Here is a 22,438-nt window from a genome sequence, read left to right on the forward strand (position 1 = left end):
TAAGTGGCTGGTTATGATGGTGAAGATGCACAATGAACTAGGCAAAATGAAATATTCTTTGATGCTCATTGAGCAGCAGAGCGAAGAACGCTGCATGACCCATATCAAGTAGAGCTGAAGAGACATTATTTGAGCTAGCATGCATCTCTGATCTTGAGTATTTTATCTCTGATCTTGAGTATTTTTTTCTTTATGTTTCAGGTATCAGCAAAAAGGAACTGGTGCCCATTGTGGATTGCTTCCCACCAACATACTATATAGGCTGAAAATCTTTTAGTAATAAACAGCTTAATGTGGTATGTTGGCAAAAGAGAAGACCCGAGAGTGAGTTCATATTAAAATTTAAAGGCTTAAAAAGTGGGGTGGGGAAATGGTTTGAAAATAAAGGAACAGGACTAGCCTACTGTAAAGACAATGAAAGAATTACTGTTGCCATTTCACCCTTTGTGTATGGGGTGAAAACGGTAATTTATTTCTGTGAGATATCTGAGCAACAAAACCTGACAATTGGAAATCACTAAAGAGGTGGGTCGCTGTTTTTAATGAGTGCCTTCTGCATTACAGCTTCTGTGGAGAAACCAGAACCTACAGAGCCTCATGGTGTGTCAGCAAATCTCAGCCTGTGCACAGACCTGTGCCTGAGTGCACATGCACTGCTTTTCTTTTCTTCTTTTCTTTTGAAAAGGAGCAGTGCATAAACAAAGCTTGTGGTACAAATTAGAGCAAAGAGAAATTATATTTAAAGCATGAACTTGGGAATCTCTGTCCTAGATTTTGTTCAAAATATTAATGCTCTGATTTTCTTCTAATTTCTAACTGCCTCCTTCTAACCTTGTCACTTGAAGTTCCTTTGAGTCCAAGAAGCCATACAAGCTGAAGTGGGTGCTGGAAAGACAGCAGGCAGTACATAAAGGAAATGGGAACAGAGCAGTTTCCCAAGCTCTGTTTTCGGAGGATTTGGATGGAAGAAATAAAGTTTTCAAAAGACATGAAGGGTGTTAGGCAGGATATGGGAGTCAGGGTGGTTTTCATTAGAAGAACAAAATTTGTGCTGCATTGCAGCCTGGTCCCCTTGTAGTTTTGGGTGCTTACAGGACACTGTGACAGTTGCCCAAAGTCAGACCTGTAGCACAAATGGGGTGAAGAGGGAAGGAAAGATCTTTTTGGCAGTGCAGTGATGAAGAATTAAGTTGCACCTTGCTTCTCCTACACTTCTCCCTCTGCTAAGCAGCAACCTCCCTTTACTTCCCTGGGTTCAAATACAACCTGGCAGGTCACAACAAAGCTTGGACTAGTGATTTTTTCACCTTTGTCAACAAGCACTTTATTCTGTGTCTCTCTTCCCCTCTTCTTAGTGATTTTAGACAAGTTGGCTGTAACTGGTATTTCTGTGTCCTTATTGAGTAAGATGCCTTCAGTCTTCTGGGAATGGTGTGAACTTGGTTCCCCTCTTATGAGGCATGTCCAGTGGAGTATTACATCCTTGTTACAGCTGTGAGCTCCTACTCACACCTGCTTGGAGTTTGCAGCATCAGAGTAAGCGTCTCCTCAGGGAAATGTTGCTCAGTGCCTGTGAGGGGAAAGTTTTGTCAAATGGCAAAATCAGCCCCTGCTTGCAGGGAAGTGGGATTGAACTCTGACTGGTTTATTCTATCTTGTGTCTTGCCAAGGTGGCACAGTTCTGTTCATGTTCTTCATAAGGCAGTAGGCATCCACTACACATTTATACCCAGAAGCCTGGCACAGGGCTGGCTATCATCCCACTGCCTGATAGGTGAGTGAATGGCCCTGAGGATGGAGTTCAGATGGGTCCTGTTGGGAGTTTTGACACACTCGGCTCTAGAAACATCTCAAGCAAATTCACAAACTTAGTCTTGAACTAGTACAACCTTCCTTCTTCTGTCTGCTGGACATTCTTCTGGGAGAAATACAGCTTTTTTTTGTATCTTGTGTTCTTTGTTTGGATGAATGTTTAAAACCAGTCTATCTCTGATAGGGCAGTTTGATCAGCCTGATTGTAGCTGGCTGCTGTCTCAGGGCAGAAACCAGCTGACCCACTGGTGTGACTGATCCCACTTCCTGCTGGAATGTCTACCACGGTGGAAGTGACGGCTCAGACTCTGATGTGTATTTTCATGCCAGCCTCAGTGGAGTTATGTCAGATGTGACAAGCCGAGGCTTTGGGCTTGATTATGAATGACTGGGTGGTGCTGTGGTTTCTTGCCCTTTTCCTGCTCTATTTTCCTGATTTGTGGAGGTACAGAGACTGACTGCCTTGGTGAGGCTGGGGCTTCAAAAAGTAGAACTCCTATCAGTGCTGACAGAACCAAGAATTTTCTGCTCTGCCTAGCATTAACATTGGTTGGCAGAACTTGCTTTGAATTTTTGAATGTATTTAATGCAGCCTAGCTTGTTTGGGGTGGATATGTACAGACCCACATGAAAAAGGACCTAGGAATTCCATATTTCAGCTGTAATTACTGAAGGGAGAAAAGTGGAGAAACTAATTTGCAAAGCTGTACTTGAAAATCATTCTAGCATAACATCATCATTACAATTATCTGTCAAAAGATTCAGTTCAATTACTTTTTTAGAGCTCTCTTGTCAAAATGGCCTTACTGGTTTCAGGATTTTGTTACTCCAAGGAGAGGTCAAGGAAGAGTGAATGCTAATTCTGTCATTAACCACAGTCAGACAGCCTTCAGTGCGTATTATTTCTTGAGAAAGCCTTAGCATTGTTGTTGTGAGGAATCAATAGGAATAAAGTGCCATGGAATTCAGGGGGAAAAAAGAAAATCCACTGCCTGTTTATAGATTGTAGTATGGTAACGTGAGAGGAAGAAAATTCCAGTTTTAAGTGGTAATTTTGAAATAATTGAATAGTGGCACAATTCCTGTAGTGTAAAAGATTACACAGGGTTACTTACATTTTCTTCACACAACAATAGACCAGTAATAAAATTACAAGGGAAGAATATTTGATTCTCAAGCTGAATAAGCATCACTGAACAGCAGGACTTTGCAACCTCTTGCTACTTTGTCGTGTTGGGTGAATGTTCAGAGCTGGAGGGGTCTGGGCAGCTCCCAAAGTTGGAGGTTTGGAACCTCTGGGTGAGCTGGGTGGGCAGATGTGTAACAGCATTTATGGGAGGATAAATTCCATTTCATTGGCCTCAGTTTTGACTACTAATGCTCGTAGTTCTGTGCATTTCTGTTTAATTGAAACTGCTGTAAAATGTATGCTGAATCTTTTGGTGCAAATAATTAACTTCACAGTGATTTTGATGACTGCTGGCTTTATCTGATAATAAGGGTCCTGATCTAAAGTCTGTATCTTACATGGAGATGAATTCCTGGAGTTTAAATATATCAGGCCACTTAAAGGGCCATGACTTCAAGCTAAGCATGTATTTGAGGACTCTAGCTTATAATTAGGCATCTCTCTTTAAGAGAGATGAGCTTTGATAAATTCAGATTTGTTCTACCTGTTTTTAAGTGCAGAGAAGGAGCCTCAGTTTGCTCTTACTATCTTTTCTTGAGTGGCCTGGTACTTGTAAATGAAAACAAAATTAGTTCCAATAATTATATAAAATAAAAATAAAATTCTAAACTAGATTTTTACCTTTTTCTTTTTTATATTTTTTACATAATATAAAGTAAGTAGTAAACTTCACAGGTGAGACTCCTGAGACCTAAATTCATTGATTTCTGAATTTTTTTCACCTTTCTTTACCTCATTGTATAGGAGAAATTTCTGGAACAGCATTAATTGTAGGCATTGTAAGAGATTTTATAAGGCCACCAGTGAGAAAGTAAGGTCGCTAAGAGAGATTGCATGAATAACCTACTCTGTGTCTTTTCCTGAACAATATGATTTTTTAAAAAGTGTGTGGCCTTAAGTATGTGGTTTGTATAAGACAAAGCTAATTATGACCATCAGGGTCTTCCTGATCTCAGATAACATAGAAAAATCTGACAGATTAGACCCATACTACTTCAAATAAACTGTTACATCTTGTGATTTTTTTCCTTGAGAGCAAAATGATATTTTTGAGGTGCCATTTGAAAAAACCCAACCCTTTTGTCTGATAGTAAGAAGTAAATCGTTCATACATGGATACTTTGAAGTGTTATGTTTTCCTGCTCCTGCCTAAACATAAACTTGTTGAGAAGTTACATTAAGCCTTCGCCCTGTAATGGTTCTTTGAGAAATGTTTAACTGTAGCTGCTGCTTTGTTGTAGTGAAAAGCTGTGATTCAGACTTTGTACTATGTTTGCATTTCAGCTGTCACAGAAAGTGAAAGATGAAGCCTCTTGTTTTCTTGGTTCTTGTGATCTGTACTGTAGTCAGCATGAATTTGAAGCTCGTGTCAAAGAGAAATTCTGGTAAGTCACAGAAAATTACTTTTGTATCTGGACCTCATGCAATCAAGCATTTTAGATGGTTGCATTTTGTTTTGCATATATACTACTTGTTCTGCTCTGCCAAGAAAAAAAGAAAAAAGAGGAAGTCATAACTGGTATGGTTTGCTTAGTAAATGGAAGCTGTTTGAAAGTGTCCTTACCTTTTCTTTTGGTAAAAAAAACCAAAAAAACAAAAACCAAAAAATAAAAAACAAAACAAAACAAACCACAAAAAACAAAACAAAACCAAAAAACAAACAAACAAACAAACAAAAAAAACCCCAAAAAACCAAACAAAAAAAACCCACAAAAAAAAAAAACCCAAAAAAAACCCCCACAAAAAACCAACAACAACAACAAAAAAAAAAAAACACCAAAAAAAACCACCCCAAAGAAAACCCCCAAAACAAACAAAACAAAAAAAAAAAAAAAAAAAAAAAACCCACAAACAAACCCAAGAAAAAAGAAAATGTTGATTGGGTTGATAGTAATGACTTTGGCATTGTGGCATTGTTCTAACATCCAGTCTTTTACTCATGTTAAGGGATTTTCTTAACTGTGGATCTGGTCTGTGATGACTTTTAGGTCTGAATGATTTTTTTTATGTTGAAAATTCTTTGGAAAGATCTTTGCTGACCAAACATGTGATCATTTATAGGGTTAACTAGGAAGAGCTCTTCCAGAGTAGATAATCTCTGATTATTCTGTCAGTGAAAGAGTGTGGGAGTTGGTTCATGTTTATATCTGGTATTGAAACCTTCTAGTAGTAACAGGACACTTCAGAGAAGCATTAGAATCTCTCCTTCCAGGGTAGACAGTTCATCTGGATAATGGTTCATCTGTAGTTGAGCCTGAAGTGATGTCCACTCCATGCAGCTCTGTCCTCTCAAAGGAGTGGCTTCATGAGACTGTGTTTCCCAAGTAAGCTGTGAGTTTAGAAGACATTGGGCAGACATGTAGGTCAGCTACACAGAGGTGTAAACCTGCTGCATCCCAATGTGTGTGTGTAAGGGCAAACGTTGGACTGTTAAACTTCTGACTGCGTGTTGTTTTTCCGCACTGTTTGTGGGTTATATTTACATGTGTGATAGCTTCCACTGATCCTGCTGTCCTCAAGGTCTTCAGTCTTATCAACACTGCAGGTACAAACAGAAATTACTGACTTCAGTTGGTGTCACCTGTGTTAAGTTTGATTTCTGCATTTCTTGAGAACAGAGGAGAAAATTATTGGGCCATCTATTAAAAAGAATTACATGTCATATCCCAGCTGAGAAGTGCTACTCTGGGAACTGCCAGGTGCTGGGCTGAAATCTTTCTGCTGGGCTGGAAAGTGTCAATGGAAATTGCTAAAGTGAACTAGTCTCTAGCCTTTTGTTGTGGTTATTATGTCCAGAGCTCAGTTTGTGCCGTGAGAGCAGTCATGGATATTGGGGTTTGGCTACAGTGCGTCTTGGTCTAAACTCTGCTAAGGGCGATGGTGTTCCTGTTCTTCAAAACTGCTGTCACTGGCCTAGATGGAAACCTCTGTGACATCCACAAATAGTGCAACTGAACAGCCTCCATTCACTGATGCCAGGCATCAGCACCTGGCTGCAAGCAAGGGCCTGTGGAATTCCTTTGCCAGAAGTACCTGCTGGTAGAAGTGAGATGTTGGTGGTTGTAGTATCATTCTGCTGGTAGTTTACCTTTAATTAGAGATATATATTTTTAAAATCTACTTTCTTTGACTCTGCAGAATGTCTTGTGGTAATAGTGGCTGTTGACAGTGTCAATTTAGGTTCAGTACTGGTGGGAAAAATGCTTTAATATTTTAGACTGCCTTTTGCTAAATATAACTCACTAGTGAATAGGTGGTTCTTTTTAATTTCATTTGATTGTGCCGTATGTGTTGAGAATAAGATGAAGAGGAAAAAATGCACATAAAATAAAATTATAGTTTCTTTGCAAGTAGATAATCATGTAGCTGGCTTTCACCTTCAGTACTCATTCTGGTTGCTGCATAGAGTAAATTATTGACTTTTCCTTCTTTTTTCTTTTCCTGTTACATTTTGTGTGAAATAATTTTCTGTTTCTGTGATATCAGCACTTGAAGTAAAATGAATAATTTTACTCCTTTTCTGGACAGTCTTTAGATTTGAAGGGGCTTCAAATTGTTTGATTGCTTGGGGCTTCACTAAACATTATATGTTGTGAAGAGAGAGATGCTCCAGCAACTTCCCAACTTTAACTGTTTGTATAGTTTTAGTGGAAGATCAGGTACAATGCAGACAGGCAAATGCACAAAGAATGTCAGCATTATTTTCCATAGGGTGACAGTAGCTGTAACATGCTGATGCTGTAGTTCAGAGTTTTGCTTTTTTTACACCCCTGTCTTGATGAAGGAGAGTGGCAAGGGGAAAGCAATGTAGTGGTTATTTGTGGGCAGCTGCACTGCAGGATGTCTGGAAGCAGGAATAGTGTTTAAGCTGTAGATTAGAGGCTGGGGTGGGATGAACGGATGAAGGGCCCAAAGGATGCCCTGTGGACAGGATTTCTCCAGCAGTGTCTGGATGGATATTGTAGTCTTGGGTCTTGCTGGCTGGTATGGGGATGTCTGTGCTAGTGAACATCCTTAAAAGGGGAAGGGAAATTGTGCAGACAGTTATGTAGAGCAGTGTGAAGCAGTGCATGGAAGGTGCTGACACTGATGATAAAGACAGATTTGGGCTACTAGAACAATAAACCAGCAGAATTGGTGTCTTTGCTGACTTATGTAGACTGGCATTTTTTTCTAAGTAATGCATAGAATTATTGCATGGATGGCCAGAACTGTGATTAGTGTCAAGTACAAGAGCAATTATGAAGTTGATTGGCGTGTGTGTAATATCAAATAATGGAATGTATCTTGTTTAAGGGGTAGGGAGGGTCTGAAGAGAGCTGACTTGAAGAGGAGCAAAGAGAAGGTGAGGTGGTGGTGTCAGGTAATACAAAGGCATCACTCAACCAAGGCGGTCAGAAGGGGGCCAGAATGTCTAGAAGGGTTTTACAGGTGAAACGAGTTGACTTAGAGAGGAAAGATTTAGCTAGGAAAGCATCTTCAGAGGCTGGTGCAGAAATTCTCCTTCAAAATCAAGGAATGGAAACCCAAGGGGAGAAAGTTGAGTTGAGAACTCCAGACTGCAAGTGCAGACAGTACACAGAGACTGGACAGCAGGCAAGAGTCACTAAAGAGAGGTCAGGAGTGGAGGATGTAAGATGTTAAACAGAGGGTCATGAAATGATGCTCCAGCTGTAAGCATAGAACTGCAGTTTGCTGAAGAAACAATCCTCATGGAAGGGAATAGAAAAACAGAACTGAAAGATTTTTCTCATGTCCTTTACTTGCCCTTTGTTACAGATTTAGGTATCCATATTTCCTGTTTGGAAAAGAGAAGCGAGGATGCATATGAAGACTGCAAATAGATTTAGAGTACCCTGCAGCACTGCAAAAACGACATAGAAACTTGTAGCAAGAAAAATTTGTTTGGCTGCTTCTCACTTGAGATGTGGTGCCAAAATAATTAAAATAGGAGAGCTAATTTAATTATGCTCATCAGATTCTTCTTTACAGGCAGCAGCTTCCCAGTGCTCCAGAAGAAATCTGTCATGTCTACAGAGTAACGATTGCTGTTTGTGGTGGGAACAGAATAGTTTGCCTCAAGCGTCTGTGTGAGTGTAATGTTGACTTAAGTTTCACAGGCATTTCTTAATATTAAGAAGCATTTTTGAAAACTGCAGGTCATCCTTTCTGCCTGCTTTAGGAAGTAAAACTTAGCAAACAGCTAATGCAGGGACTGCAGCATTAGCAATATCCTAGGAAGGGTATTTTACAGGTGGAGGTTATACAAATGAATTGAAGATGTGGGAGTTGCTAGGTTCCCAGCTGGTAGGAGATTTCCTTTTAATCGGATTAAGTGACTTATTTTTCCAAAGTCTTTGTATATATAGTTCTTTGAAAAATCATAACAGGGAATATAATACCAATTAAAAATCATTGCATTTTTTTAAGCAAAATATTTTTCAGATTATAGATTCTGTTTGACTTACTAGACATAATTCTATTAGTGAATAATTGATGCCATTTATTGTTGCTGTATTATTTGCTGAGCTGAAATGCCTTGTGTGAGCATGCTAGAGCTCTGGAAGGTATGCCAGCCTTGTGTGGAGGAGCAGGGGCAGACATTCTCAAGGCTTCTGTGAGGCTGCAGGGCATTTAAGAGCCTTTCTACAGGTTAACACAGCTTAATTGGCTCAGGCTTGGCATGGTGTAGCAATGAGGAGCAAAGACACACAGACCTCCTTGCTTGCTCTGAAGAAGATAATTTATTGCAACAAACCAAGCCTTTTAATGTTCTAAACTTAGCCAAAACAAGCATGCATTTGCTGCCTTCCACTGTGGTGTCATTGTTCACGCGTCCCTTTACCAGCTATCTGGTCGCTGTGTGTCCACGTGCCTTGCCAACCAGTCACTGCCTCAAAGGTGACCACAAACCAGATATACAATGTGTTCTCTGGTTATAGAACCTGTCTTTCACCTCACTTAGCTGAACCTTTCCCAGAGTGCTTTTTGGGTGAGCAAGGGTGAACTGAATTCAACAGGACTTCCTATCTCCCAGAGCAAGGGTATGTCCCCCCAAGCTGCAGAGTCATGTCTTCTCCTCTCCTCTGTCAGATGGATTTGCTGTGCAATTCCAGCCTGCTGTCTTCTCCTGTTTATCTTGGGACCATCCAAAAGGCATTCATGCCATAGGAGCAAGTGTATCTCTGATCCTCCACCCAGCTTGTCACCCTCCACCTGCATCTGACTTTATCACCAGTGGCTTGGGAGAGAGAGGGCTTAACTTGGCGCTGGGCCTTGTTGTGTATGGACATAGCCAAATTGTCCTAAATTCTCACTGATACTGCACAATAACACATTTTTTAACACATTAATTTAAAACCTATTGGCTTGATATTTTGTGTTTTTTAAATGTCATGTGGGTGACTTACTGTGGTCTGCTGTAGATGTTTGAGAGACCTTCACTTTCCTGCAGTTGTCACTGCTTGTGCCCATGATTTCTGTCTGCTCCCTTCTGTGAAGGTCAGCTTTCGTGTGTTGTTGACTGACCACTTTGGCCATGGAAACTGTGGCATGCATAGAAGTGAAGGTGTTTGTACTTCAGAGATGATTCATGGATTTGTGCCTGGAGTGGGATATTCTAAATGAGCCTAACTCTAAAGTCCACTGCTCCTGCTGGAGTGGGCCCAGAGGAGCTGCTGGATGTGTGCTCACACTTGCCATTTGCTTTAGTTTGCAGTTGCATCTGCCTGAAGAGCTGACTTCTGACCCTGATGTAAAATTCATGGCCATGAGCCCTCCCTTATCTGAGATATGAGGGATGCAAAAGAGGCTTTTGACTTTTGCTGCCTGCAAAATACTGTGCAGACAGAGGAGACGGGAGCTTGGCAGCGCTCATCAGTGCATGCTGATCTCTTACTTTTCCCAGAAGATGTTAAGTTATTCACAGCTCCAGCAAACAAAGTCAGAATCGCTGCTGTTCTAAGCTGTCATCAGTGCAGGAAAGTACAGCCTCTCCTGCATAAGCTCACGGGTTCATGGCTGCTCTCCATCTGTTCTGGTTGGATCAGTGGGAAGAGAGGAGCCAGGCTCCTGTGCTCAGTCAGGTCTCAGGGGGCTACCAGCAAGTCAGCTGTGAACCTCTGGTTGTTGTGCACCTCATTACAGAGTCTCAGCCTCAGTTTCTTCTCCTCTAGACAGAAAGCAGCATTGCAGCTGGACAGATCTGTCTGGGAGACAGCTGGCAGCATTTATACATTCTGTTTGCAGGTGGGGGGGAAGGGACAGGTACACCAAAGAACAAGAAAGGAAATAAATAATCTGCTAGAATTTTGGGGTTTTTTTTAGTGGCCTCAACCTGATGAGGTTTAAATTATCAACTTAGTTAAGCACTCAAGTTTTTAGCTATTGCACACATTTAAAATGAGTTCATGTATAATTTAAGCAATTAAAATATTGAGCTTATGCTTAAATATTAAAGCTCTATTCCTTCCCAAAAGGGAAACCTTTTGTATTTGAATAAAATAAATGAACACCGGTAAATTGTTTCAAGCTGAAGTAAATCACAAAGGTAGCATCTTCAGGGGATATGGAGAAATAAGCAAAGCATGAAAGAAATGCCATTTCTTCAGTTAAAAATCTGTAATCTTCCACTTCTGCAATGGGTATCATCTCAGCTGTTTATCTGTTTTACATCTAGATTCAGCATGAAGAAGTTCATTAATAATATCTGAACTGCTAAAATACATGTCATCGTGACTGAGATTTTTTTCTCCCCTCGCCGAAGTGGGGCTTTTCAAATGAAAAAAAGCCCTGATTTATCAAGGTGCCTTTGCTTTATTTTCTTTAAGATATCAATTAGAAATTTTGAGAGAGTTGTTAATTTCAGTATTTGTAGAATGCTCACCTTGCAGGCAAGTGTCCTAGGTTCACATCCTTACTCTGAAACCGGCTATCCTGAGGGACAAGAAGAGTTCTTCTGGCATGTTTTGTTTTTCATCTTGTTCATGAAAATATTTTTGGAAGGTTTGTCTTACATAATGTTCAAATGAAAGTATGAATAATACAGCTGCAGACTTACCCAGAGCAGTCTCCAAGCTCAGCACGTTGGCTAGTCCTGGAGATGAATATCTGCTCACTTGGGGACATCTCCTGTGCTGCAGGGGCTCAGAGGTGACTTAGGGACACATGGACCTGTAGGAGCTTCAAGGAACCTGTGGTGTGATGGCTTCACTTTGGGTCAGCTCCTGACCAAGAACAGTTCTCAAGTGTACTTGAGTTTTTGTAACTTGAATACATGTTAAGGCAGGTTTTACACCCTGCTGAATATATTTGAAGGAACATAAATAAGGTTCCTTAGATTGAATGAGATATGAATATTAATACACATTTTCATATCTTTGTCCACTGAATTTAAACTTTTTATTCTTCACTTTCAGAACCTTGCTTGTTGTTTGACTGACCTGCCTTTCAGTTTTGAGTTGCTAGTCTTTGTAACACAATGTATCAGAAATTTCTACTTTTTTTTAAACTTACTTGCTACTTGTTTTTGCCATGAGCGTAGCTGTTACAGTGATAAGCAGCAAAATTGTGAGGTAGGAAATATTGAGATCACTATGGGGAATAGTGAAAAAAAGGAGAATTAAGATGCATTTGTCTTTTTTTTTTTTAATTATTTTTTATTTTTTGTTTTGTTTTGTTTGGCATTCAAGTTTTTGAAGAAGCTGGTTTTTCAGTTAATAAAGGAAACATTAGAATTCTACCTTCTCAGGAGGTACAGAGTTAAGTATTTCAAGTTGTTGACCTGTGGATGAAGGAAGGAATGTGTTTTGGGCAGTGCTTGTATGTACAAATGTTAAATACATAGACCTGTGTGAGATTGTTCTGTGCTGTTGTAATTCGCTAAAGTAGAAATGATTGCCCATCTATTAGTTGAAAGCAAAATTGATCTGAGCTGCAGTGTCACCTCTAGAGGGTATATTTATCACTTTATTAATCTCTAACCCTTTCAAATCCTATAGATTCTTTCCTACAAGAAGCTTGATTAGTACTTTTAATACATACTGATATGTAATCATACAATGCTCTGCCACTGAAGATAGAGATTTGGATTCAAGTTAATCTTCAGACCCAAGCACTTTGCCTTTCCAAGACATGGTCAACAGGCAGCCCATGTCCCCCAGCCTCTGCCCATCCTTGCTCATTCAGGAATAGGGGCAGCAGGAGGGTGTTTCTGTTAGCTTGGTTTGTTTCAAACCTCCACCACTTTTTGGAGTTACAGAACTGTAGCTCTGTTGTTCTGTGTATGTTGACCTGTGGAAACTCACTCCCAGGTGTTTGTTGTTTGTTTGTTTGTTTTTTTGAGGAAGGTAGGTTTGTGGAGTTGGTTTGCATCTTTCAGGGATCAGGGATTGCTTAAAAAAAGTATCCGCTGAGATTTCTGCATCTGTTATTCCAGATGGAAAATTAAATACTAACTGAATAAGTAGGAGACTGTATGATCTGGGAGCATTGCTCAGCAGTCTTTTGTAAAGAAACTGGAGGCAGTGGCAGCACCTGATGTGAGTTTTTGTATTTTTCTGCCTCAGTCCTGTGGCTGTAATGAAGTGTGAGGAAAAGGAAACTCCATCAGTCCCTGACTGCTCCCCTGGCCTACCAGCCACTCTGGGACCAAAGGCAGCAGGGAAAATGGTACATGTCAGCTCCCCTTTCAGTGAAGAGGCCTGAATAGGGAAAAAGGGGAAGTCTGAAGTTCCCAAATTACTTTCTAATGCTTTAGGGTACAGCATTTTGGGTGTCGCTCTTGCACGTGTCTGGGAGATGTGCTGGTGTTTAGACCTCCAGTAACCATGTGTACAGTTCAAATGTTTGTTAGGGCTGTCTAGCAGAGACCTTGAGACATGATGGTATTATTTTCTTTTTTTTTTACTTTCCATGTTCTAATTGTACTTCTTTTTACCAGGGCAGGGTTTCTTTCAAGTTTCATGGGGCTATTCAATGTTTTCAGTAAAGATCTGCTATCATGGTATTTCATATGAGTGCTTTTTGTCTCTAATGTTTGCTTCATAGTTATTCCCATTTTACAGATGGCAGAAAATCAGCAAGAGAGAAAACTGTATTGAGCTTGCCCAGCACACTGAAGGTGATGCAGAGAATAACACATAAATTAAATGTTTCCCTCTGTTTTGTTATGTTACTAATGCCTTAGGCAAGGACAAGGAAAGCAGTCCTGTCTTTTAGAGAAATTTTGAGGCTAAATAAGCATGTACATAAAATGTGCTTCCATGTCCTTGCATACATGGGATAGAGAAAAGCTTCTTTTATTTCTGTTATTGCTCAGTAGAAGATAGAAAAATGTGTCAGCTAGAAATAGAAGAGGAAAAGGAGAGATACTTGGTTATACCAGGTTTTGTGCACTAGTTTTAGGCTTAGAGCTTTTGCCTTTGACTATTACAAGTCTGTTGTGTACACTGGCTGTTGGCTGTCCTTCCAGTGAGGAGTGGGGACACAAGAAGAAGAACCATTTAACACTGTAAAATGACATGTGGAATACCTGAGGAACCTCAAGCCCTGGAGGTGCCAATCATATCTTTTGGGTAACCAGGTTTATAGAAATCTCTGTGTGTATCTACTGCCCTGACCTAAAGAACATTTGCTGATCCTGAGCTGCTGGGACTCTGTGGGCAGTCAGCTGCACTTGAGCCACTCTGGGCTCCATCTGTGCTTACCAAGTAGCTGCCCTTAGACTTTTAGCAGCACCAGGAACTGCCATTCTGTCCTCAGATGAGTGAATAGCCTAAAACACCTTTGTCCAAGGACACCTCAGTGTATAGTCTAACCAGATGTTCATGTTTATTTAAAGAAATGATGGTCCTTTCATCACGCTGTACAAATACATGTAAAATTTGAGGGCAAAGTTGTTTCACAGATTTTTTAAAAATTTTATTTTTTTTTTAATATTTGAGATTTACTTTTCTGATATGTTGAAGATAGAATTGACTTATTACTTGTGAAGACTGATGTTAATATAACAGATCAGATTTTCCATAAGACAGTGAGCATTGTTTGTTCTTGGGTTTAAGCATTATGGTTTTGTTTCACTGGCACTGTTGATGCACTCTGTGATCCTTATTTGGATCAATGTGCAGAGCCACTTCATGCACACTTATGGTGTCTTACATGTTCAGAAAAAAATATATATGTGTGGGCTTGGAAGAGGAGGTGTAATATGAGATACAATCATTGATGTCCTTGAGTTATTGGTAAAATGCAGAAACATAATCACATTCTACAGAACAGAGCTCATCAGAACTTCTTTTCAGTGGCACAATTTCATTTTGAACAATAAATTCCCTGAGACAGATACATTTAATAATCAATGAAAAAGTGCTGGAACGTGAATCAAAGGCAGGGTTATTCCCAGGCTCTGTACCTCTGGAGCTGAACAGCAGAATGTCTGTCATCCTTCAAATGGATGTCAGAAGAAGAAGTTGGAAGACCATGAACACAGATTGGTCAGGTCTCCACTATTTGTGGGATTCCCTAAAGCATTTGCCTGTGTCAGATCCCTCAGGTTCTGCAGAGGGGATATGACAACTGAAAAAGTGGGAGCACTTCAGTGGAGCCAGGTGATCCTGCAAGCTTCCTTGGCTTCATGCTGGGGGTGGATCTGTGGCCATCACCATTGCTCTCTGGCAGTCCTCCCTGGTAAAGAAGAACCTCCTTCAGGACTTGCTTCTTCCTCTGTTGTTGAGTGTGTTTTGCTGAGAAAATAAACTAACTTTCATGTGTTTCTAAAACACTTGTTTATTCTGGTACTTGTGGTTTAGAAAAGAAAGTTTGAAACTTAAGCCAAGAAAGTAATTATTAAAAATTGTAGCTCTTGAATGTATTATTTGTTTTTGTTGTGACCTTGAAAATCTCGCCCTATTATATAAAGCCAGAGAGGTGTGAATAATGGTGTGGTCTTAGACATAAGGAAAGAAATTAGGATGTGTATCACAGATGACACATTGGATATAGTATTTCCATTCAAAACGACATCTGTAATTTTAGGGAAATCGGGGACTACAGTGGAAATGCACTTAGGAGTGGAGTGTTTCAGCTTTATTGGAGCAGATTGAAAGCTGAAGCTTTTTGGCTGACTTCTGATATAGGTCAACATAATTCCTATTCGCTGTGACTTTCCATCATATTATTTACAGCATTATGATTTTTTCATCTGCATTGGATGATTAAATTTGCTCTTTACCACTCAGTGTTTATTGCAAAGGGTTTTGTTCCAACTGTGGAACATACCTCTGTCTTACTGCATGAGAGATAAAATCTAAATCCAATGACCTGGGATGCCTGGCTGCAACTCCTGTGGACTATATACAGGAAAACATTCCTATTGAGGAAGAAAGGTTCATTATTAAATCCCATTTTAGAAGCATCTACAAATGAACTGTTCCATTTGCTGTCCTTCATAAAGAGCTGTAATTGAGGGTTTTCTCTGAAGGATACAGATCCCATGTGAACATTTGGTTATTCAGAGTGCTGTTGTGTGAAGTCCCTTGCAGAATGTGTCACCAACTTGCTTCATGATGTGGTAAGGAAGACTCCTGATGTGCTCTAGTAATTAGTTATCTTTTAGAAAAAGATTTTTTTTTTTTTTTTTTTTTTTTTTTCCCCCAAGAAGTGAAGTGCTGGCTAACTTGGTCATGAGAACTTAGTTAATACAAATTCCACAACGTGATTTTAGAATGGCTTGGTCATGTCACAACACAGTTGAAATGTTACTTTAAGTCACTCATTGGCGTGTACATATGATCATCCTCCAGAAGGGGAAGGGGTTTATTGTTGCTGGGGGCTGCTGGGTCAAAGCTCTCCTGAAGAGTATTTTCATGGCTACAATTGGCAAGTTTTTCAGATTTATGCAAGACAAGTGCATCCTTTCCTGCACATAAGGTTGCCCTTTCAGAATGATAATGTGTAATATACTTACAAAATCAGATCTCCTTTAATAGTTTTATTCTTCACATGAAGGTTGTGCACTATCAGTGTAGTTACTTAGATAATTTAATGCTCCTTCCATGCTTTACTATGGTGCTTTCCAACAGGGAGCTATAAAAGGCAATTTTGATCTCCTTAAACTTTGTATAGATTATTAAGAATATTTTTTTTTAGTGGCAGAAGAGGGAATTCTACTTTTTGCATAATCTAAAAGCCCCTGAAGACTCACCTTTTAAATTTACATCAAGCAGATAAGGGAAGAGATGGGAGCAGTCAGTCATCTTTGCTAAGTGTTCAGGGATCCTTGAACATCAGCATCCATGGGTGGTGATCCCCAGCTGTGGAGCTGTGCAGTGTTTGGTGATGCTCACTGTCAGGTGTTTCCAAATGGATGGAAGGTGAGAGGGAATAAAACCACCAGTGGTCTTATGTAAGCATGGTACTGGCTCTTCCAGTCTGTCCTTTCAGGTGTTGTTAAAGGTATTTTAGTGCCCCAAACACTTTAGAGGAAGGGAGGTGGCTGGGCTGTCTCCATTTCAAGGTCCTGTTCTCTGGCTCAGCTGCACTGGGATGCAGCCCCTGCTTGGGGTCGTCTCAGCAGGGACTTCTCAAACTTCTGTCCCACACACAATTCCCTTCTACTCAAGGGAATTGGACTGGGCTGTGCCATGTTCCATGTTCCTGCCTTTTATTTTCTTCTTTGGGAAACTTTCTTTAGAGTAGGATATGCTGTAATATGCCAGGAGAATTAACCAGAGGAAGTGTCTATGTAAAGGGAGAGAGGAGATCATTAATTGCCTAAAAATTAGGCAGTTTCCATCTGAGTAATTGGTGTTGGCTGCCTGGCCAGCCTTCCACAGTCTAAGAAGTAGCTCATTAGTAGAATACACACAGATGGTACTGTGCTCTGAGGTACTTAAAATACACAGGCAGAGAGCTGTGTTAATAAGGCAAACCTGTCCTTAGCCTCTGTGACTGAGCTTGCTACAAGCAGCAGAGGGAAGGGTGTCATTTGGTAAATATTATTAGGTAAATGCATTTCCATAAATTTATTTAGTTTTCACTTTTTTTTTTTTTTTTTTTTTTTTTCTGAAGATAACAGATTATGATAAATACTCAGAGTAATTTACTGTTTCTGGAAAAATTCTATTGCAATAATGGACTCAGCATAACTGCTTCATTTCTTCAGTAGCTGATTTACCCATGTAATTGCCTAGAGGGGGAGATGTATTCAGAACCCAGTTCTTATTGGAATATATATAGATTTTTTGCTCTGTGTTCTTTCTGTTTGCAGTTTGTTAACAGTTAATTCAAAGTAAGACTTTTCCTTAAGTTGAGTCCCTTCTACAAATGTTAATGGGTAGCAAATAAGGAACTGCCCACCCAGGGAGATGTTAAATGCAGAGCCTGGGGGAGGCCTGACACTGCTGGGCTGTGAGCAGGGGCTGAGCAGGGGCACTGTGCCCTCCTCCAAACAAACTGCCTGTGCCACTGGGGCTGCACAGCCTTGGGGAGGGGACAGCTCTGCTCCACCTCACCTCAAAGCTGTGGGGCAAATTTGGAGGTGGTAATAAGCATGGCTTAATTTCCAAATGGCAGATTACTGCTCTGCTCCTCATCCCACCTGTCCCTTGAATGGAGAACTGCTCCATCCCTACTCTGGGCAGTCCCTTTTTTTTCCAGAGCAGGGTCTGAGTCCATCCTAAAATTAGTACCCTTGACTGTGAGCAGCGAGACACTTTCCTAACCCCATATACAAATTCCTAAGCATACTGACTTTTGTGTTTAAGACGCTTTTGCCCTTAAGACTGGGCTGGGGAAGAAATGGGCTTCCTTGGATAACCATTTTTTCCCAAACAGTCTGAGTTTGGTCTCCTATGCAGTTACATTTTGTTTAGAGGAGCTTTTTTCTATCTGTGATTGCATGTCTTTGTCATGAACTGTGACAAATTCTTTCTGATGAAAGAATTTAATATTTCCCTTGTTGATGCTCTGCAAGCACTTTGTTGCATTTTCAGCAGATGTAATTTATGTTGCTGCTTTGCTCTGTTTTTCATTTCTCATAGATTGGATGTCTGTTATTGGAATATGTGCTGGTGTTGAAAAGAATGGTTCCACCACAGTTTGATTAGTCTCTGCTCTGCTCTGTGTGTGTGTAAAGCACAGAGCCACTTTGGTAGATCTTTTGGGGTTCATGTTTGTTTTTGTGGGGTATATTTTAAAAATAGTGTCTGGACCAGGTAACTCAGGAACACAGGTAATTTGTAAAGAATAATTTAATAGTTGCATTCAAGTGTTTTGAATGATGCTGATCCTCCCTGAGGCAGAGTACTATTCATTTAAAGTCCTGGTTTAGGCTTAGGCTAAATCCTTGGTGGCATGCATGATTTCCACAGCCTACACTGGAGGGAGCAGACTGTAATGAAACAGATTATTTTGTGGGACTCAAATATTTGAACCTGGAAACTTTGGAGAGACAATGGAATGTACTCATTGGGCCAATCGGATTCAGTGTTTCCAGGGTCATTTAAAGATGAGCAGGTTGTTTAAGGCTATGAGTAGGAATGCCACTTAGAGCTGTTTAGAGAGATGGGAGCATAGGGTAGATGTCATACAGGGAGAAACAGAAAGGCTTTTTGCAAGGATATATACAAAAGAGTAAGACTTTGGAAGAAAAATCTGTAAAATATTAATGGATTATAGATTTGGCTTGAATGGAGAAGTGGGGTTTACAGGGACAGGAAACTATGAGTGACACGATTTCCAAGGAAATTTCAGGAGTTTGGTTGCAGTGGAATTCCATAAGCTGTTCAAAGGTGGCAGTGTATGCAGTTCTGAAAGCAAGAAAGGCTTTTAACTGATTATGTTGAAAAAGGAAGAGCAGTATTCATTTTAGCTTTCAAATTTCAAGGTAATTTGATAGGGTTTACTAGTAACCCTAGGCTGTGGCTTTTTTTCCCTGCTGTAAAGCTATTGAGTTTGGTGGAATTAAACTAGAAATTAGAAAACACGACTGTGTAGCAATGTGATTGTTTCTCTCTTCTGTGTGCCAAGCTTCTGCTTATTTAGTGTGATTCTGCAAAAACATCCATTGATTTTTGGTTATTCAGCAGCTAATTACCTCATAACCCACAGGATCAAGCAGCAGAACTGCTTATTTAGCCTATAACAACAATTCTTATTATGGTGCCCAGTTCTGCTGGCACTTGCTGCAGGAACCTCCCATTCACTGTCCTGGCGAGGTGGCAGCAGAAAGGCTCTGGTGGCTGCTGTGTGTGCAAAAGGACAACAACTGCCATTTGACTAGTGGGTGTGTTTATCCTGTAAATGTGAAGCCTTTTTAAGCTGATTTTTTTTTTCCTGTTGGTGTAATTTGATGTGTGGCACAAGTTGCTGAGGTGAGAGCCCAAGCTGGAAGAAACAAAGGTATCAGTGGAAGGCTCTGACAGGTCCCTCCCTTGCTTCCACCTCAGGCATTGCAATGGATAAATGGAGAGAAAAATATAAATGTGTCAGAGTAAATCCCCAGGAAGAATCTTTGCCTTTTCTAGGTAGTACCATGATGAAAATTATGCTGCATTGCATCCTGTGGGGACCTGGCTCTTCATTAAAATAAAAGTCAAGCATGTCAATATGGTAGCATGTCAAGAGGTGTAGCAGCAGGAATTCCCCCAAAATGACACCTTAGCTGTAGTTTGACTAAACAGACAACAAATTGTTTAGTGCAGGCTGAATTCAGATGTGCTGTGCAGATTCCTTCAGTGCATCCACTTGAAAAGCCCTCTAATGCTAATCCATTTGGATACCACAGTACTGTTTCCAAATACGAAATCTGAATTTTAATTGCAGTTTTGTGGTCCACAAGAGAAAAGTAATACATAACTACTGTTATTTCAAAGACAATTCCTTTGGGAAGATTGCAATTCCTCAAACATATTTAAGATTCTCGGCAGCAAATCAATACTTTTCTCAACAACAATTATCCTTGGAAACCTTCCAATTAGATATGATTTGAAGAAACAAAGCTGTGGTGGTCTCCAGCTGAGCATTGCCTCTGTAACTGCCTTTGCAACTGGAAACCTAAATGAAATTGTAAAACAGAACTTGATTGTATCAGTAGGCAGCTATCTTTGTCAAGTACATGTGGGGATAAAATAACCTCTGAGGCTGGAATTGTTGACTCATTTAAACTAAGATCCCATGAATTGGTGTCGTCTCTCTTCTGTATTTGACTGGAGCTCTTGAGTGCTTCAGCTGTATGAAGGATGAGCAATACTTTAATAGGGCTAATTGGAGGGCTGTAGCCTGTCCTGAAGTGGTCTTTGAACATAGTAATAATGATAAAATATTAATCTCTCAGAACATCAATTAAGATTACTTATAGACAGAAAGTAATACTTTGTACAGAAGAGCAGAAATACTGCAATTCCTGGCAGGACTATTAAAAAAAATAGAAGCAAAACTATATTACTGATATTATTTGTTATTAACTTTTAATAGACTTGTGATGATTTGAGTGGCTAAGAGCTGCACTATGGGTCAAGGTTGCTTGGTAATTCTTCCACTGTGAGTTAGACAGTGCTTGCCTGACTGAGTGCACAAATTAATTTCATTCTGCAGGAAAATGCATGAGATTGCCTGGCCACGTCTTAGTGGCCATCTCAGTTCTGCCCTGTTCTGTTTGCAGTAGCAAATATATATATAATGAAGTAGGTGTATTTAGAGACACTTCTCAGAGAAGAACAGTTTGTTTTGATGGAAGAACCCAGTGCTGTGTAATAAGTGTTCGTGTTTTAGTCTTTGGAGCACTGTGGTTGGATGTTGTAAAATGGCAGCAGAATGTACATCTGGCTATATAAGGCAAAAGTGGGAATACTCAAAATATCTAGGAAAAAAATTAGGTTTGTTTCAAACAAATTCACTGTGCTCAAACATGAGTGTGTGAAGGATACCTCTGTCAAAAATCTTGTTAACTCTGCATTGTTAGAAGGAATAATACTGGAAATATCCATTTTCTCCCATCATCACAGTGGCTGTGAGGAACCCAGGAAGGCCAGTAACAGCTTTTTACCATATATATTCCTCAGGACACTCTTGGAGGTCGAGGCTGCAAAGCACTCTTCTAGAAGCCAGGTTCTAGTACGTTCCTCAAGCAGTTTTATGTGAACTAAACAAAGTGAAATCATCTTGAGAGCAGGGGATTTTTAATAAGATGTGAGAAATTCAAGTTCATGCTTTCAGGAATCACAGAAAAGTAACTTTCTCTTAATTTCTGTTATAAACTTTCTTGCTGTGTTTAGTCATCTAGTCTGCCTTTGGTTTCAGCTTTCACCATTTGATTTGAAGTCCATGTAGTTTGTGCTGCTAGCTGGCAAAATAAAATGTAGCAGCTTCCTGCAGACATTAAAGGACCTCTAAGTCAAGAAAGATTAATGAAGTCTCTGGGTGAGACTGTAAATTATGGCTACTTTCTTCCATGGTCTTTGATGGCACAGTCAGATATTTCTGCTCCCAAATGCTATTGCAATAGTATCACTGATGCTGCCCCTTGGTCTGTTAACTTTTATGTCCCTCCATGCTGACAACAGTCCTTCAAGCTGCATCTCTAAACCAGATGAAAAAGGGTCAAAAGCCCACACCTATGTTTAATTCAGCTGATTTTAAAATGTCAGAGTTGAGTTCTCTGGTGGTTCACTGCACTGGAAAACTGTATGAGAAAATGCCTTCTGCGGGGCATCACAGGATGATGATAAAGCACTTGAGGTCTCCTTGGGCTTGGTGGGGTCTCTGACCTGTTCCACCTCAGCAAGCATTTACTCTGCTGTGCTAGCTCAGAAAGGGTTAAAGACTTCTGGAAGCTTCTGAATAGGAGAGCAGTAATTTTCCCTCTGTTACAGTGAAAGAATGACTATGCATAATCTGATTTTAACTTAATATAGTGTACCTCATAGATTTTCATGTATAGAATAATGCCAAAAGCATTTGAAGAAGCTTTTACCAAACCTATGTTAAAGCTCTGACATCATCAGTGAAAATACATTGATTCAAAGAATTTTTAAAAAGCTCCCTCTTGATTTCTGCATTTGATGATCTAAAACACATTATTATGATTAATTTGTTATTCTTGTTAAAATCTTAAGCTCTCCTTTAATAAGATTGTGCTGATAGCAAAGCTTCATATGCTGCTGTGATTTCTCTGTATATTAGTTAAGAGCTACCTAATTAGAAATGTAAAAGTAATTCTCATTTTGTAAACAAATACATTAAAAAAATCTTAATGGATAATGCAGTTTTACTATTTAATTTCTGCAGTACTAACAGAGAGAGGACTTTATTGTGGGATCCCCTTTGCAGTACTAATACAGAGATCATTGGTAACTGAAGTGATTCTTGAAAGAGGGGGTATATTTGGGTTTCAGACTGGTGGTGCGAGTTCCCCTGACTTGTGGGAAACAGAAGCAGAGT

At 39.9% G+C, this 22,438-nt stretch overlaps 1 protein-coding gene across 1 annotated transcript in view; it reads left to right on the forward strand.

Moving 5' to 3' along the window:
- Positions 1 to 218: 218 nt before the first annotated feature.
- Positions 219 to 22,438, forward strand: part of IL1RAPL2 (interleukin 1 receptor accessory protein like 2) — a gene marked incomplete at its 3' end in the record, with an annotated part of 360,377 nt that continues 338,157 nt past the window's right edge. Inside the window, exons 1-2 of the mRNA XM_083883782.1 lie at positions 219 to 324; positions 4,286 to 4,386. Coding sequence (XP_083739908.1) covers positions 4,305 to 4,386 — 82 coding nt within the window. The 5' untranslated portion in view covers positions 219 to 324; positions 4,286 to 4,304. The remainder of the gene's footprint in view (positions 325 to 4,285; positions 4,387 to 22,438) is intronic.

This window comes from Zosterops lateralis (genome assembly GCF_965231275.1).
Source record: "Zosterops lateralis genome assembly, chromosome: Z".
Classification (NCBI taxonomy): domain Eukaryota; kingdom Metazoa; phylum Chordata; class Aves; order Passeriformes; family Zosteropidae; genus Zosterops; species Zosterops lateralis.